General features: G+C 44.7%; 2 protein-coding genes across 3 annotated transcripts in view; one reads left to right on the top strand and one right to left on the bottom strand.

Moving 5' to 3' along the window:
• LOC133140970 (leucine-rich repeat-containing protein 75B-like) overlaps positions 1–17,460 on the top strand; it is a 38,663-nt gene extending 21,203 nt beyond the window's left edge. The window contains exon 4 of the mRNA XM_061261304.1: positions 15,485–17,460. Coding sequence (XP_061117288.1) covers positions 15,485–16,079 — 595 coding nt within the window. The 3' untranslated portion in view covers positions 16,080–17,460. The remainder of the gene's footprint in view (positions 1–15,484) is intronic.
• The window catches only part of LOC133140614 (glutathione hydrolase 1 proenzyme-like), a 67,610-nt gene that overhangs the window by 39,554 nt on the left and 9,522 nt on the right, over positions 1–18,534 (bottom strand). The gene's annotated exons all lie outside the window — the stretch shown is intronic.

Raw genomic sequence — 18,534 nt, 5'->3', positions numbered from 1 at the left:
GGGTGTGAAACCAGTTCATTTTCTCTGAAACAGACCCATTAATGCATACGGAAACTTTCCGAAGTCTTCACACCAATTTCAGAGCTGCGTTTTTCCAACCCACCCACTCATTATGCCCCCTCCCTCCCCACACCTCCCTGCGCCCATTTCTCCATCACATTTATTTTTGTCACCTTTCCCATTTATGTGCCCATTCACTACACCAAGAATCACACCAATTTTAAGACACTCCATCACTGGCAATTTCTGTAAATTTCCCATCCTCCTCTCATCTCCCTCTATCCGTGGCTTAGCAGAGTCTCAGTGCCCTGAGAGGGCTGTGTGTTTTCTCATTGCGAGGACATCCGTGGACGGCTGGTTTTACTGTCGGGGTTCCATTTGACAGGTCTGTCAAAATTCCATTTGCCACTCAAGGGTTTTTACCACTGCAGCAAGGGTTTTAACTCCCCTTCCTTTCATGCCACAAAGGGCAAGAGAGCATGTGCCTGTTTTCTGTTACTGTACATTATTATCTGGATTATACTACAGTCCTGTCGATAGCCCTTCCAAAGTGTATTTCAAGTATTTGTTACAATGTCCATCAACATAATCCTCTCTTTGTGTGTACTAACAACATCCTAGTATTACTATTTGAAAAGTGTGAATTACTGATCCCTGTAAACACAGTGCAAATCACATTTGAAACATTGAAAATGTGACAGCTTGTCTCTCCTCAGAATCGCCATTGACCCATGTTGTGTATTTTATGTAGCATACCCTAAGGGCTGTATCTCTGAGGTCATCAGCTTCCATTTTTCAATTGCCATTTCATAACAACCTGCGGAAGATGTTAGGACTGTGAGTGAATCTGCTTATTCAATAGTCCTCCAGTACAGACATGACTGTTACAACCAGGTTTTGAAACAAGATGGGTAAGAGGTTTGGAACAAGGTGAGGGCCAGAGGAGGAAGCGGGTAATATGTGTGTAACAAATGGCTTTTCTACAGCAGGAAAACAAGAGTCGTTCATAATTATTCTCTGTTCCCATAATGGAGAAAAATCGCCCTGTGGTGTAATCACATTTTCCTTGAAATCATAATTGAGGCCATGCTGCAGCCGAGGCTGTTTACTGGGCCGAGCCTCCCTCCCAGAGTCTGCTTCCCCTCGCCCTGCTGGGTCATGAAGCCCTGTCCTTCCGTGGAGCAAGTAGTCCGTGTCCTGCTCCGGCTGCAAAGCCAATCCAATCAATTGACACCTCAACCTTGACAAGGGGGCTTAAGCATCTCTCCAGGTCTCTACTGTGATTGAAATCACACACTCGCGTGGATCAATGTCTGCAGGAAGTGGCGAGGCTGCCGAATTGCATATGCAGTGGGGGATTTGCAGACCATGAGCGTACCGCACTTCACATTGGAAAAGGGGACTTTAAACATCATGTGGCAAAATGGCAAAATATGTCCCTTTCAAAGGCAAACAATTTGCCTTGATTTGATCAGCTGGTTTCATTTTGCAACCTCACTTAAAACTTCTCTGATTTGATGTAACTTTCAAGGGGAACTTTGATATCTCTCAGAGTTGGCATACTACAGATAAGTGATCATCACATATTTTTTGTTCTATCCAAACATTCATGCAGTTCTTACTGAGTGGATGAAGCTTATCTTAATTAAAAATATGAAAGCTACTCTAAACTGTCAATGATTAAAGATCATTTTACCATGCCAGCTGCATGGCAGAGAAGTCTCTATTGTGAGACGGAGTGTACCCTATAGCTTAAACCCTGGACCGTGTGAAGGCCAAGTTCAATTCTTCAACCTAATATTTAAATTCAGTGAATTACACCTGGGCAATAGGTCAATGTCACATATCAAAAAGTGCACATAATGACTTTTGGAGACGAAAACAAGGACCATTGGTTATGATGGTTATTTGTTTCATTCAGTGACACGTGTACATTTAAAATTATAAACATCTACAGTAGGTCATGTTTGTACCAGCTATACAAATTTAATTAGCAGCTTTGTGTGCCCAGACTGTGCCTTCTGTTTATGGAAGATAAGCCATAATTAAATGTCTGCAATGACCCAGTTAGGAGTAGAATGTATAATTAAAAAGAATTAGCTTCCCACATTGCTTTAATGGAATTGTAGAACTTCGGTAGTTCCGGAATCATACAGTAGAAATCAATAGTTTTACCCTCAGTCACAGGCTTAAGTTCCTGGTCATATAGGCTAATCTTTGGGAACCAATCATATGCATGCCTCATTATTATTGGCTGGTGAAATTTTCACTGTTAAATCTCACTACAGGGAGAGTTTTTTTTATTACAGTATACACTCACAGAGTACTTTATTAGGTGTCTATTACACTTATTTTTAAAACCTATTGGTCTTCTGCTGCTTTAGCCTATCCACATATGAGGTTTGACGCACTGTGTGTTCAGACATGCTCTTCTAGATACCACTGTTGTAATATGTGGTTATTTGCGTTACTGTCACCTTCCTGTCAGATTTGACCGGTCTAGCCCTTCTCCTCTGATCTCTCTCATTAACAACACTTTTTTGCCCGCGGAACTGCTGCTCACTGGATGTTTTTTTTTTTTCACACCATTCTCTGCAAACTCTAGAGAATGTTGTGTGTGAAAATCCCAGGAGATCAACAGTTTATGAGATACTCAAACTACCCTCTCTGGCACCAACAATCATTCCACGGTCAAAGTCACTTAGATCACATTTCGTCCCCATTCCGACATTTGGTCTGAAAAACTTAAGCATTAAGAAGCTGGTATACAGGTCTGCCTAATAAAGTGCTCACTGAGTGTATGATACTGGATTAATGCCAATGTTTCACTGCATTTCACTGAAATCCGTATGTCCTGACTAAATTTATTTGATTTTACTGAAGCTGTATTAAACTTTATGGCATGAAATATAAAATTATAATCCAAAAATGTTCTTTTAATTATCTCACGCTGCCACGGTCGTGTTCTTCTTGTTAGAGAATGTAAGTGATAAGACTGAGTTCAATTCAGTAAAATCAATTGTATAATTTCAAAGAATAGTCTAATTAACTATGCATTGCATTGGTGATCAATGTTAGCAAAATCTTCAGAAAGTCTTAAGAAGAGATTAGAACACCAGATCTTTACATTATGCAATCCTTGAATTGGTTTGAAATGCATCTCTTGGTATGAAAAGGTTGGGCAGGTATTGTCTGTAAACAAAATAAATAAAGCAATAAAGTTACTATTCTGGATTCATTTATTGCCATGTTACCATCATTACCTATGACATGACAAGAAGGTTCTAATATGAGAGGTTCCTTTGCATCATGCCAGTGTCCCAGATGGCAGGTACCTCTGAACAAGCCCTGAAATGCCAAAACTAATGAACCTTCAGAGCAAGCTGTTTCTATTAAGATTAGAAAAGAGGTCTCTCTCGGGATGAGCATTTTTCCAAATCTGTATTCTACAGTGAATTTTCTTCATAGTGTATCGACATCTTTGGACGAGGGTGTGCGTTCCTCCCCTGTGACGTTCCCCGTAGCATCACAACTGCATACAGCCAATGGTTGTAAGTTCACTCATGTTTCCCGGAGCAAGGTTTAAGTGGGCTGTGTGATTTGTGGTGATGCCACCTTATTGTGGCGCCCTGAGTGACGGTCCCCACACGCGCCCGTGCTCGTGCGACAGGCGAGGACTCCACAGCCGTGACTGTGACTCATGCCTGAGCAGTGCCAGCTCCTTGCCTGCCTGTCACCACGGCTTCGGGCCACGCTCTGGCATGCTCGCCCCGGCTGGAGGTGCTCGCACGTCAGACCGCTGAAGAGACCGCTTGGGATGATAACCCTTTTGATGGAACCCGACCAGCCCAAGACCGTGAAGGAGGGGACAGGGCTAATGAAAAGCTAGTGAAGCCAGATCTGTTTCAGCCCAAGGTTTTAAGATGCCATTCCTCATTGTGATTCTATGCATAGCCGACCCTCTTTGATCTTGCCTACAGTATAGGCTCCCACAGACAGGGGGGGCTTGGGGGATTGAGCGGCAGCGTAGATGTTGGAGGTAGGGGGGTTTCGGGGAGGGGTTGCGGTGGTCTGGGATAGCAGCTGACGTATGACATCAGGGCTGGGGGACAGATGGGCGCACAGGGGTGGCCGAGGTTCAGACTGCCCCTGGAGCGTTCGTCTTCCACTGCCCACTGTTTCCAACCTCAAGCTGTGTGGCATTATTACTGTACTGTCCATGCATCTATTATTTATATATATATATATATATATATGTGTGTGTGTGTGTGTGTGTGTGTGTGTATGTGTGCTGGTGCATGTGTGCAGACCCCTGCACCATGGATTTAGGTCTTTTAGGGGCTGAAATCAGGTGGTACTGTGGGAAGCCTTGCAACTTTGTAGCACCTTTTACCGGACCTCTGCTGAGACAGTGCTGTTGATGGGGGCGGACCAACTGTTCTGCTTCAGTCACGTGGTCCGCACCTCTCTGCAGGGACTCCATAGTGAAAAACACCAGCGGGATAGAGCGGCAGAGAGGGTGGCTCGGAGGCATGGCAGCAGGGAGCTGTCCTGAGGGTGGGGGGGCTTGCATTAGAGCAGACCGTCCCGGCCGGAGCCGCGGCGCATCCGCGTCTGATCCAGATTGCAGCTGGCAGCCCGGGCGCTGCCTGCGCGGGACAACCTTTTCAAAGGCCAGACCTGTGCTACGTGGGAGGCCACAACAGCTGGAGCACAATACAGCCAGGCTCCACTTTTCCCGGGATCGCACTGGGCTGCAGGGCTTTTCCCAGCCTTGCTGCCCTCATAAAGGAGCGGTTGAATAATGGAGGAACGTTAAAACATTCATGCCTTCGCAAAAACAAAACCCTGTGAAGTGAGCCACTGGGTCCACCGGGGGGGACGTGGGGAGAAAATCGTTCTGGCTCCCAGAAGAAAGGAATATGGCGCAAAAGGGCATCATTTATTCATGGAAGCCTGCTTTGGAGACTTGACTATCAGCTTTGGCCATTACCGCAGAACACAGGATGTGCGCCTTCCTCTTTTAGTGGATCTTATTTTTTTCATCTTTTTTTAAAATAAACCAAACAAATACTGAATCCAGGTTAGAATAACTACTTTGTAAACAACCCACTGTACAGCAGTTATTCTAAGTGAGATTCAGTATTTGTCCTTTAATATAACTACAGTAACAAAAGCAATAATTACTTAAGCCAAAGTTTAATGTTGATCGCATACTGGCCTAGAAGTAGAAAATGCATTCTATGATATTTATATCCAATGCAACCATTTGAATGTTTCATCTTTGAATACAATTTGGCCAAAAATATGAAAAAATATCTGAAGCCAGTGAAATTTGATTTATGTTAGCTTTTAATGTGAATACTAGGCTGGCACCAGTTAATATGTGCAAAGAGGGTACTCAAACGACCCTTTGATGGTGGGCGGTTTATCCCAGCACCCTGGCCTGAGCTGGGGATAATCTGACAGACAGGGAGGAGCTGCGTCATGAGAGGAATAGTGCCAGGAAGTGGGTGGTGGGCAGAGAGAGAAGCAGAATGCAGGTCATGACCTTGCAGTCATCTGATAGGGGACACGATGCGAGGTCTTACCCGAGAGGAGGCCTGGCTTTACAGTGCTCAGAGTGTGTCTCCTCGCACCCCCGGCCCGGCTGCCATTTGCTCTCTGTGGGGGGATGTGAGCAGCAGCGCAGGGCCCGGTGACATAATCTGCCTTCATGCTGTAGATAGCTGGGGGAGGCAGGCGAGGACTATAAATCCCATTCTGGCTCAGGCTCTGCCCGGCACTCTCTGATTTAAATGGCAGTTGAGAGTCGTTGCCAGGCGCTACGAAGGGGGAAAAAAAGCGATATGTGCACAGAGGACTCTTGTAATGTCCTCTGCTGTAAAATAATCAGCGGGCAGTTTGTGAGATGGGACAAGGTAATGGGGAAATGTAAAGGCAATTGAAGTGAGTGCGCGATGGCACGTCCCTGCCTGCTTGGAAGTGTACATTTCAGAGGAACGTCCATCCCAAAAAAGAGTCTACTTTTTGAACAGGAAGCATGGTTTTCTCTCCCTTGCCCTCTTTCCGCCTACACAGAAAGCCAGCCAGCCTTTGGCAGTTGATACCAGAGTGTTGTCCAAAGGATGGATTGGTTCCCTAATGTGCCAGTGATTCATTCCCACTGGGGGAGAAGATGCTCAGAGGATGCTGCTCTTAAATTGGCATTGCTTTGCCTAATAGCCTCATTTAATAGGAGATCCATGTCCATAGATCCAATCACCAAAACCTGATGATGGCCTGCTTGACAGCTCTTCCCCTGAAATCCAGGTGTGTTGTTGTTTAATACACTTGTTTAAATGTACATTATTTAGAGGGGATACTGCTTTCAAGCATTTCTCTGAAATACATGGTAATGGTTTGCCCTGCGATGGACTGGCGACCTGTCCAGGGTATATTCCTGCCTTTCGCCCAATGTATGCTGGGATAGGCTCCAGCCCCCCTACGACCCTGTTCAGGATAAGCGGGTTACGATAATGGATGGATGGATGGACATGGTAACGGCTTCTGTACAATATGTTGCACTGTTGCACAGATCCGATGGACTGTATTCAGTACGATGCACAGAGAACAATGTTTTGCTGTGCTTTGACCTTAGGCAGCTGACTGTTGGATGAGTATAAAGTTGGATGAGCAGCCCGCTTTTTCACAGCGTAGCTTCTGTCGAGCCCTGCCCGGAGCCCCCCCCTTCAGCCATATGGTGAAGCCTCCCGCATCCGCTGAAGGTTTTTTCCAGCCCCCGGCCCTCACCGAATTTTTAATTAGACCCCCAGTTCCCCTCAGTCACCGGCCAAGGGCAACAGCCCGCTCCTCGGAGCGGCCCGAGGAGAGGCCCTGCCTGAGCTGTCTGTCGGGCAGATTGATGTCAGGCTCCTGGGGGTGACATTGTTATCGCTGTGATCTGCGGGCGAACAGGTACGGCGGCGCGCTGTGTAATGCAGACCACGTCTCCTCACGGCGAGGAGAATGCGCAGAGCGGCTCAGGGAGATGTGACGCAGGAAAGCAGTGCGGCAGAGACGGCAGAGACGACAGAGACGGACGCGCCCGTCTGGCTCGTCCGTGCGACCGCCCGTGCCCTCCCGCTCGCTCCTTCTCCTGTCTCCTTTCATTCCTGTTTGGCTGTAAAGAGGAAGTCAGCCTGCTGTAAATTCCTCCTCTAATGTAGATCTGGGAGAGGAGGCGAGGCTGTGTGAACGGCGGGGCGATGCGGCAGTGTGAGCGCAGGACCGGATAGGGGAGCAGTGTGTGCTGTACGTGCCTGTTTGTGCCAGTGTGTGCCCTGCCTGTGTCTGTGGCCAGAGGAGGAGGAGGACAGGGTGCAGGGGCGCGCACCCAGCCTTCCCCCAGGAGGACTGCAGCGCTGCCGGGTGATTAGATCATCTGCTGCTGGAGATGAAATGAGCTTTCTGGTCAGTAATAGGCAGCAAGGGATAAAAGGGAGGAGAAGAAAAGAGGGAAGGGAACAAGAACGGAGCGGAATGAGATCCTGTAATAGAGTAGGCTAGTAGCCTTGCCAGGCTCTGTGCCGTTCACATTAATGAAAGCATAATGGGGAGCCTGCTTCTGTGTTTCTTATAGCATTTGCACACACACGCCAACGCATGCACACACACGCACACACCAGTGTAAATAATGAACTCCAGCTCTATACCTGCCTCACACTGCTTGTTCACAAGCTTCAAGGATTTGTAACATGGGGACTCGGTGGTCATTTGCATAAAGCACAGGGAAACAGAACTGCACTGTTAACATAATGCAGACGTCTGGGAAGGAATGTGCAATTGGAATATGACTGATTATATGAAGGGTTGGATCCAGGTTAGGGCACATTGAAAACACTATCTCATGTTCTTCTGCACAAAGGCAAGAAGCAACTAGCTATTGCCACAGGGATTGTTTGCAAAATAAAGCAGAAAAGCCAAAATAATTGTGTCTAGACATTTGTACTCTTGACATGGTTCTAATTTGATAAAAGGGCTTCTGTTTGCTGGTGTTCTCTGACAGAGTGTGTACATTTTATGTTTATATTTTATCTTAAATTTTGCTTGACATCGTATTAATCCCTTGAAATTATGGTTGCTGTCCATTATTCTGTGAATTATGGTTTCTTCACCAGCACATTTCCATAATATTTAAATGTCAAAAAATGTGTTACTGGAGGGTACTGGAGGATTTTTTTTTGGTGGGTTCTCTCCAGTCTCAGTAAGGCTTGTTGTCTGAGGGACAGCTTAAATGTGGTACAGCTTTGAGAAACAGCTTGGAGGGCCTTGATGTCTGTACAGGTTGTGCGGCTGGCCTTCTGTCAAGGTGACTGCAAATGCATGTACTGTTCAAGAACAGCAGGTCCCAGTTTTATTGCCACTTAAGGAGATTAAGTGACTGTTCTTTTCTTTTTTTTTAAACCGCAATTGTCATTGGAGCCTCAGTTTCTGAAGCAGGTGTGTTCAACCAGCAGCCCGCTGCCTTGTACACGGAGGGGCGGCACGGGAGGGGCACACTTCAGAGATGATGAGCTTATTTAGGTCAGAGCTGTCAGATCACTCCAGCACTGAAGGTGGAGGAGGGAGGGACGTAGCCTTTCCTTCTTAGAGATCTAATCAGCTTTATCCTCATCAAGATCACACTAATAATCATCAGATGAGCTGATTGACAGATTTCTTCACTGACGCAGTGACATAGGTGGCTCCAGCACTTGTGTACAGATATGGCAAACAGAGCGTGTTCTCTGTTTGTGATCCCAATAGTATGTTTTTTTTTTTCAAGATTTAATATTTGTTTTAATATTATTGCATTATGTGTCAATTGATAGTGTATTTGGTTCCATGACCCATACTGTATCTGACAGTGTGTTATTAGTTTTTTGTAGAGCTTTAACTTGTCCGATGCCTCTAATATTTATGAATGACACTTGCTGGTGTGTGTTGGAAGATGTGGGGTGTTGTCCAGCTGTGGTTGGTGTGTTCTGGCACTACTAGCTGATTTCTTGCCTGCCTGTGTCGTTGTCTTCCTCCACTAATGAATCCAGCTTGGTGAGCATGGACGCTGTGAGGAGGCTTTAGCAGACTGATTTCTTCCTCCTTATGAGTCGCTCTTGGCTGTGGCGAATTACAAATTCTGGCTCGTCTCACAGCTGACTGAAAGCCATCATCTGTGCCATTGTCCTCAGAAGACGCTTTTCAGGTCAGGAGAATATTGCATGAATGTTTTATTTTATTATTATGAATATTGTTCACCCACGTGCTGGCCACAGCTCTGTCTGCTCAAGATGTCTGAAGACAACCAATATGCTTGCAGTGTACTACAGACGGGAAAAGACAACAACAGGAGTGTGTTTCGTTTGACGTTCCCTATGAGATTAGATAAAAGAACACAAACTTCCAAAAATATTTTTAAATTGTGTTTTTGGCTGTCATGGTGGCTTAAAAACGTCTGCTGAAACGTCTGTCTAAATGGGGACAGGTTGTGAAATAAGATGTCGCCGTAACTCACCGGTTGCTGGGAGGCAATGAGCTCAACAAAGCGGGGTTTTTAAGGGAGTCTAAATCATCGACACCGGGATACTGGCAATACCACATGCTCATGATCTCATTCTCTCCAACACAATCTGCTGTTTTTAAAGTGTGGACTGTAGCAAAAGCATGTCCACAATGGAGACTTAGTATTTAGAAGAAATTCCCATGGTTTTTTCTTTTGTTGTTGGTGCAGAAGTCTTAATCTAGGGTTGACATAAATGAATAACAGAAAATCAATCAATCAATCAATGAAGTACAAAATTACAACTGAAGGGTATTTCAGAAATAAATAACTGCACTTTGGTTGGAATTGCAACACAATTGTCTGACAATGAAAGCAATTTTAAATGCATCAGGCTCAATAGCCTACCCAGAAATGAATAATAAGTCATTATGAGAAATATTCAATAGGTATGATACCAGAGCCAGATACATTGGATGCAGTATACAAGCTGTGAAGAGTATTAATATCTGAGAAACAGATTCCAGCTTCCATGGATATTTCCTTTTCTCTAAAATCTAAATGTATTTTTTTGGGGCTTGCTATTTACATTAGTGATTAAAAAGTATCCAGTGCCTGTTGTCCTCAAACTGGAGTATAATAGACAGTTGGGTGCACCAATCTGTGCTCTCATTATTCACCCAGCAGGGCGCCGATGCCCTTAGTATTCAGCTCACCCTTCCCATCCTGACTCAACTGGCAGCAAATTGATGGGCAGCCCACAGCGAGCCTTCTACCATGTCATTAAAACCATATTCCAACATTCAAAAATCAGCACTCCAAATGCCAGGTACCTTTTAAAGGAAGCATGAGGATTATGACCTTCAGGATGGCTAGTCCAAACAGATATTAACTCTGTTCACATGTCATTCTCCTTTCTGGGTGGAGGGGGCTTTAACATTATCCTGTGGAAACTGGGATGTACAATGGATTTATACATTTTCAGCTCCAGTGGTGCTTGCATGTTTTCAAACAGTACTGCCTTTAGTATTCCACTCATGTGGCTCAAGGGTGAATCCACAACCTTATAGATGTTTCTTGTGCTCTTGAACACAACAGTGTTAACTGCTCAATAAACCAGGATCTCAGCCAAGGTCTTTTTCCAAGAGAAACTCTTCTGTAGCCTCCTTTCCCCAACCCCACTTTGACTGTGGCATCTCGATTCACACTCATCTTTGCTTGCAAAAAACAAATACCACAGATTTTGTTTTCTCAATATTGCTAATGCACAAAAATATTGCTAATGAGTTCCAAACTGCACAAAAAATGGCCAGCAGGTACAGCCCGTTTTCTATCTGAATATATTAAGAGGACCCAACAAAACCTGCAATGGTTAGTTATGGTTTAGTGTTTGTAATCCCATTGAATTATTTCCAATGGAAAGGCTTTTCTTATGCCCCATATTTATCTGTGCTATAGCAATTGGGTGGCAGTGTAGCAGAAGGGTTAGAGAACTGGTCTTCCAATTTTGAGGCTGTACTGTTTAGTTCTCTGGTGGGGCACTGCTGCTGTACCCTTATACTTGGTACTTGAATCACTGCAGTCAATATCCACCTGAATAATATGGATTGTATGTCAAATAATGTCAAGTGTGTAAGATGTGACCTGGCTAAGCAAGTAAAATGTACATTTTGAATTGTTTCACTGAATAGTACAAAGTCTAACAGTGCTAATGTAATGCAGTCTAATTAGTTTTTTTCATTCATGCAAAATAAACCCTTTCACATTTGTAATTTTTGTTTATCACTTAGATGCAAAAAGGTGTGGGAATTGTTTTTGTTTTTTTTAAGCTGTTTCTAAATGCTATTGATTTGCTGCCCTCGAGATACGTGATGTCAATTCCGTATTTTACCACAGTTCCCATCATGCACTTGCAACACTAACTCTTTTCTTGGAAAATGGGTTAGCTAGAGCAAAGGAAATAGAGTAATTGTAAGCGATATTTGTGCATAATCTGTTCTGCATGTCTGGGTCAGAGCAAAGCTGCTGGGTCATATTGCTGTATAATGCTGTTAAGTTTCAGGGGCTGTAGGCTTGATCTTGCGGGTCCCACTCATGTACTTTAACCACTATGTGCATATATTTGATTTCAAAATTATTTTTTTAATAGGTCAGACAATACTGGTAACTGCATATGTATATTGTGTCTTTTTGATGGATTTATGCAAGGATCACATTAGTTATCATCTGCTGCATAGACAGTGTGTTACAATACAATTCTTCTGTAGCTCCCCTGCCCAGCAATTGAACCAAAGTCCCTCAGGGTTCATATTTCACCTAATAATCTGCATTATCTGCAGAAACAAATGTGCACCAAAGTGCTCTGGGTGTTTGTGAACGGACCTGTGTGTGTTTGTTCACACTCCTGCCTGCCTTTCTGATATCCCTGGGTGGGAGAGGGATGCTCTCTGAATTAACTCCCAAGTGCTGTGCTCTTTCAGAGTCTGCACTTGCAGTTACAATAACGAAGACGGTTCATAGATTATTATTCATTAGACCAGTATTAAATAGTATTTTCTGATTAGGAATTAATGGATTATAGCTTGTGAATGAGCAAATACATACTTGGTGATAATTTCATCATTTTGTGCTCACTGCAACAGAAGCAGTGCTATTATGATATGACAAAGAAAATATGTCCACAGTAATATAACATTTACATAGGGTGGGAAGGAGAGAACATTAAGTAAAATATTCAGTCTGGATTATCTGAAAAGGCTGCTCACTATTCGGATGTGAAAAGAATATTGCTGACTGGAGTGGCACTTTCATCTCCTTTGGTTTATCCTTCTGTTAAAATGCAAATATATGCAAATACAAAGATACAACCAGTCCACACATGACAAGTCTAGGAGAAGAAAAACAAAACATCTTTTCCTCTGTATAGGGGTGAACCTGTTGCCACAGTTTATTAACCAATTAGTTTAGTAATCAGAGTTTCAGAGGTAATCAGCTTCCATAGATCAGATTGAGATATTTTATATATACTGAAGCAGTTATAATTGAAGCGCTATTTCCATGCTCTCACTATTGATTTGAACTGGCTGTCTGCTGGTCCCAAGTCAAGTTGTAATCCATATTTTCACACTGTTCCTCAGAACACACCGATGTCCAGACTGCTGTTTCAGGGCACGTACTGTCTGAAAGAGGCACGCCTGGGGTGCTCTGTGCAGAGTGCACAGCCAAATGGAGCTGTTCCAGCTTCACAAGTACCTGTCTGTGTGATGCAGGAACTGCCTCAAACTACAGACTCCAACCCACATACAGCTCCCTTAATTCTGTTCAGCCTTGAACAATTCTCTCTATATGCTCTGTAGTGACATAAAGCAATGAAAACACTTGGAAATAATTATTTTGCTGCTAGCATTTCATGAAATTGATTTCTGGGGGGTTTGAACCCAAAATAACCCCGGACCCCAGCAACATCACTGATCTGAGCCCATGCAGGAACTATTGATTACTTGGCCCGAGCAGAAGACAAACAAGTTGGCTAATTCCATGCATGCATCGATAGACAGTGATGAAGCACAGTGATGAAGCTCACTGATGAAGCACAGTGATGAAGCACACTGTGAATGAGATGATTGAACCGGCGTAGAAGCCGAGGACTGGATAAGCAGCGTTGTGGGGACCAGCATAGTTGCTGGTCTCTACAACAGGGCTGAGCTCTCCCTCAGTGTATGTGCTGGAAATTATATGGAAATGAAGGCACAAAGGATCAATATGACTGCTGTATATCTAATTTGTTTATGCCTTACATTGCCAACATTCAAAAAACATGCTATGTCTTTTTTATTGTGAAAACTGTTGAGTACGAGCTCAACCATTATTCAGGGCACCTTCGCCAGAGAGCTGGGTGAGGAGGCTGAGTGTATTAATTGTGCTTCAGTACAGAAATCGATAGCTCCACAAATCCTGGCTCCGGTTAGCTGAAGGGCCTTTTTCCTGGCTTATGCAGAACAGAGAGTGGCAGGTATAATGACCAGAGACAGCAAATTTATGAGTCTGCAGACTGGGGGGAGGGTGTACAAAACAACTATGCAACCATCTGGATTATAAATATTTCCTAGTCATCTTGTAAATGAATTTTTAATCTGGCTGTGGCTGGGTTTTTTATTGGCTCCACCGGGTTTAATTAGTTCGATGAGAGGCATTAAGTATAATACCACGCACTGAGTGAGAAAATATTACATAATCTCCCTTTAAACAAATCTGTGGCCCACCATTGTTCTCTGAAATAAGACAGCTGTTGAGGGAAAGGGGACTACATCATATTCAAGGCAACAGCAGTGTCTCTTCTACCAGAGGTTCCTCTTTGGTTCTGAAGGATTAGGCCTACACAAAGACGGGGCGCTTGGGCGTTTGAGTTGAATCTGTAGTTCAGAATGTCAGAAGGTGTTTTTTCTTGCCAAAATTGGATGTATATTGCTGAATTTTTTTTTAAGAGCACTCCCTTTTATTTTTGCATTTGGCACCATTGACATGACGTCCATGGCAAACTGCCATCGGCGTACTCTCTCTGGTCCCATATGGATCTGAGATCAGCAGCAGCCTCTCACACGAGTGCATGCTCATCCCTACATCTCTCCCTGCTCACCCCGGCCTCCCGTCAGGAAGGCCAGGCAAATTAAACGTACTCCGAACCAGGGAGCTTGACCTTTGACCCCACAGTGACAAAGTGGAGCTACCTCTGTGATGACAGCTGGGGGCCTTTGTGTGACGGGGGCATGGGGCGGCACAATGGGGACGGTCAGCGCACTCGCCACTCTTTCCACACTCAGCTCTATCCACCCTTCCTCTAATACAACAGGGGTAACACAAAATGACATGAGCCATAAAGTTCCCAGGACACCATAAGAGGATATAAGTGGGGTCAGAAATCCCTCAATCCAACCCCAATCCCCAGGCTCCATGCTCTCACACGACATCCCACATCCCACACGAGTGCAGAGGAAAAGCCTGCACGTTCTGTTCATTTGTTCCATCCTGTAGGTTTCAGTGAGCGCAAGATTAACAAAGGACCCAGCTAATAGGTTTCTTCTGCTCCAACTCTGGATCATAGTATTGCATTATCATTTCTTTGCTTAGCAGACGACCTAATCCACAGTGGCTAATACACTTTATATTTTTGTAGCATATTCATTTATGTAGCTTACTGAAGCAATTAGGGTTATGTTTCCACTAAGTCATCCACATGTTAGGAGAATGTTTCTTTATTTTAGAACAGATTTGGTATAGGGTATCACACATCCGTGTAATAGATACACCTCTAATTGTACATATCCAGCAAGTGAGGGGTCTGGGTTTTCGGGTCACTATGCTGTTGTGTAATGGTTCCGGATTTACAGTGCAATTAATGCTTTGTTTCCTAAGCTGTACTGGGTTCTGGCATGTGGCTCCAGCTGATATTTCCTGTTCACCATCTCCTGTCACCCGCCGACACCCGCCCCCCAGAACCCCAGGGAGTCCGGAGCTTTGCACATCAGCGGCCAGCAGGCTACGCAATCAATCGGTTCTGTACAAACTGACACATTTTAAGTGGCTTCTACAGTCAAGACATAACATGGCTCCTTTCAGATCAATGAACGGGAAGGGACTCATTATGGGAGGGCTTACGCAATTAACACACACGCACACACACACACACACACAAAATAAAGATAATTTACATTGTTAGCTGCTGGGTGATATGTGAATGCGCAATCAAGGAGACAATTGGCTGACTTCCTCTGACGCAACATACTATGCAAATGAGCTACGAGGGAAAAAGACAAAATGGAGGGAGTGAAAGAATACTGATGCTCACTCCAATCACGTCAGTACCGCCATCATTTTCAAGCATTTCACAGCACTGGTTTAGAAGTTCGAAGGTAACGTATACATTTGGAAATCAAACGTCTTATATTTCATTTTTTCCTTCTCCCCCAGTCTGAAGACCACACTGCAGAAGAAGCTGTCCAACGACACTGTGGACCTGTCGGGCATCCCACTCTCCAACAGGGATGTCCACCGTGTGGTCTACTACCTCCAGAACAATGGCGACATGCTGGTGTCCGTGGACCTGAGCTTCACCGAGCTCCAGGACGAGAACCTCAGGCTCCTGCTGCCCTTCCTCGGCAGCCTGCCCAAACTCGCCACCCTCGCCCTCAATGGCAACCGTCTGACCCTGGCCATCATCAAGGACCTGTCTGAGGTCATGAAGGACCCAAAGAAGTTCTCCACGCTGGCCTGGATTGACCTGGGCAACAATGTGGACATCTTCACCATGCCCCAGCCTCTGCTGGTAGCCCTGCGCAGACGCTGTAGTCTAAAGAGCAGCCTGCCCACCATCTACGAGTACACTGAGGGCCAGCCCTACAGCTACCACATGGAGACCTCCATCGAGGAGGCCAGTCACTATGAGGAAGAGGAGGAAGAGGAGGAGGAGGAGGCAGAGGAGGAGGACAAGCTGGAGCTGGAGCCCTGGGGCATTGGCGAGAAGAAGGTGTCTCAGAGTTTTACCCTGCACTACTGTGAGAGGTGATCCCCTCATCAGGCTCCAAGTGGCCTGATCTGGTTAGAGGCCCCCCGTCTCTCTCTGTCTCAGCGTTCAGTTACCACCTTCTACCAGCCTTGCCCCGACCACCCCTAGCTCCCCTCCACACGTGAGCCCAGTTTCCCACATAGGCAAGTGTGAGTCAGCACCAAGTATAAAGAGGATCCTCGATCCAACAGAGCACCAGTACACTATAACGTCTCGCCTCTAAAAGTGAGCAAACAAACTAAGAAAAAACAGAAACTCAGTCACAAAAACTGAACTGGATGAAATGAAATTGCTGAAATATGGTGTTGTCTGTGACTTACTGTGTTGGTTGATGGTGCTCCTGGAAACAAGGTAAGGTTTCATTGGAGGGGGTAGGAAGAAATTTGAGAACGAACCCCCCCTTCTTTGTAGTGGCGGTGGCAACAGTGGAGCAAATTCCGAAGATCTTGGTGAGAAAGGCTCCGATCAGATGTACTGACGCTAGAGTGCCATAGTGGTGGCGCTGACTGGAGCCGTAGACCCAAAGCGTGTTTTCTACCAGGACTGAGCCTGTCTGTGGCCGCCTGGGTCTAGCTCCACATTGTGTGTGCTCTGTTAATCTCCCAACAAAAGCTATGAAACAAGTTCAACAGACTATACAGCCGACGACCCGTCACGTGACACCAGCAAAACTGCAAAGTCAAGACTTTTCGCTTTTTCCCCCCCTTTTGAAACGTTCACTTGTGTCACTTGTGTATATGTGAATGCCGGTACAAAACATGACACTGTTGTGTTGCGGGGGACTTTTTTTGTGAACTGGGGATGAACAAAGCAGTCTTAGAAGACAAACGGGTAAGACTCAACAAAAGGCCACGTTCGTTAACTGTCCACATTGGTCTAAATCAACTCAGTCCTATTTTTGCTAATGTTATCTCTCATGGTGGATCTAAATATATTGAACTAAATGCAAGGTCAGCTGCCTTACTGTAATTAAGCACTTGTGAGTGTGCAATGAATAGGCTTGTAAAACACAGTACCTTGTATTGTAATCACACGTGATTCCAGATGACGATTTAAAGATCAACTCAGACACCCCTTTGAAGTAATTTAAACAAAATTTAGTGCAATGTTAGATTGTACAGATCACATTACTGGGTAGACATGATAGACAGGCCGATGGTAAAGAACGGAGCAAAAAATATTACAGTCCTGAGAAATTCAATTACATGTCTCAACCTTGTCACAGGAAAGTGCCCAATGAATGGTTGCCAAAGTTGCTGTTGCCCTCACTTAATCCAACCCTGACATCTGAAATCCCATGAAGGGGGAGCAGGAGCAGCTACTGCTGCAGAGTGGAAGACACTCTCCTAGTAAAGTACATTTAAATAACAATAACAATAATATACCCATAACCCCCCCCCCACCCACCCCAGCACCGCTCCAATTAATCACAGAATATGGAGGTGGTGCAGTAGAAGGACCACGGAGGCTTGCCAGGTTTTGAGCGAGGCTCTCGTTAATTATGTGGCTTTTTGGGGCTGGAAGGCCCAGCCTGGGATCCCCTGTGTGGTTCAGCCATCTGCCCACTGCTGATGTTCTGCCAACAAGGTGGGGGGGTGGGGGGGTGGGGTGGGGAGGGGGGTCAATAGAGTCCCTCTGTTAAGGACAACCCAGGCAGGTAACAAATTACTGCAAAGCCGACCTAGGTCTCTCTATCTGACGGAGGAAAGGCTCGGCAAATGAATGTGTGCAGAGAAGGAAAGCGAAAGTGTGAAAGAGAATTACTTAACTTACCATGAGTAGTCTTTTTTTTTATTTTATTTTTTACCGATAAAATACTTTTTTTTATCTTTGGATAAATGCAAATGAACTTTGTCCTTTACATCTTAATTAATGGTCATTGTTTTTATTGATTTATTTTTTTATTATTATTTATATATATATATATATACATAGCATTCTTATGCATAGTAGTATATGGATTGCTTTGAGAGAGAGAGAGAGAGAGAGCACCTTTATGCAAGCCCTGTGTTTGCACTGTGTACATTATGTATCGTGCCAAGTAATCAGCACTATACATAAAACCAGGACTGTGTATGTAACATTCACATGAGGCTCCCTTAGAGGCCCAGTCTCTTAACCACCACCCCAAACCCCCCCAGGGCAAAGTGAGGACCTTTAATTACGTTGGCTGCCAGGCAAACAAGCAAACCTCTCGAGCTCTTTTATGAAGTATTCTGCATCAAACAAACACACTGTCATTGGACAAAGGCCATTTCAGATGCCCGTTGAAAAAGATTTGGGTTTTTAATTCTGCTTTCAGTGTATTCAGTGAGTTCTTGTGATTAAACGTATCAGTGCTGTTCCCATGATCTTAACAGAAAATCAAGATTCATTGTTCCAACAAAAAGCTGTAATTTGTTTTAAAGAGTGTGACTGGACTGTTAAGCACTCCTTTAGCAGTTCCAGCGAGGTG

The sequence above is a fragment of the Conger conger genome, chromosome 11, assembly GCF_963514075.1.
Source record: "Conger conger chromosome 11, fConCon1.1, whole genome shotgun sequence".
In the NCBI taxonomy this organism is placed as follows: Eukaryota; Metazoa; Chordata; class Actinopteri; order Anguilliformes; family Congridae; genus Conger; species Conger conger.
This window is presented reverse-complemented; position numbering and strand designations above follow the sequence as displayed.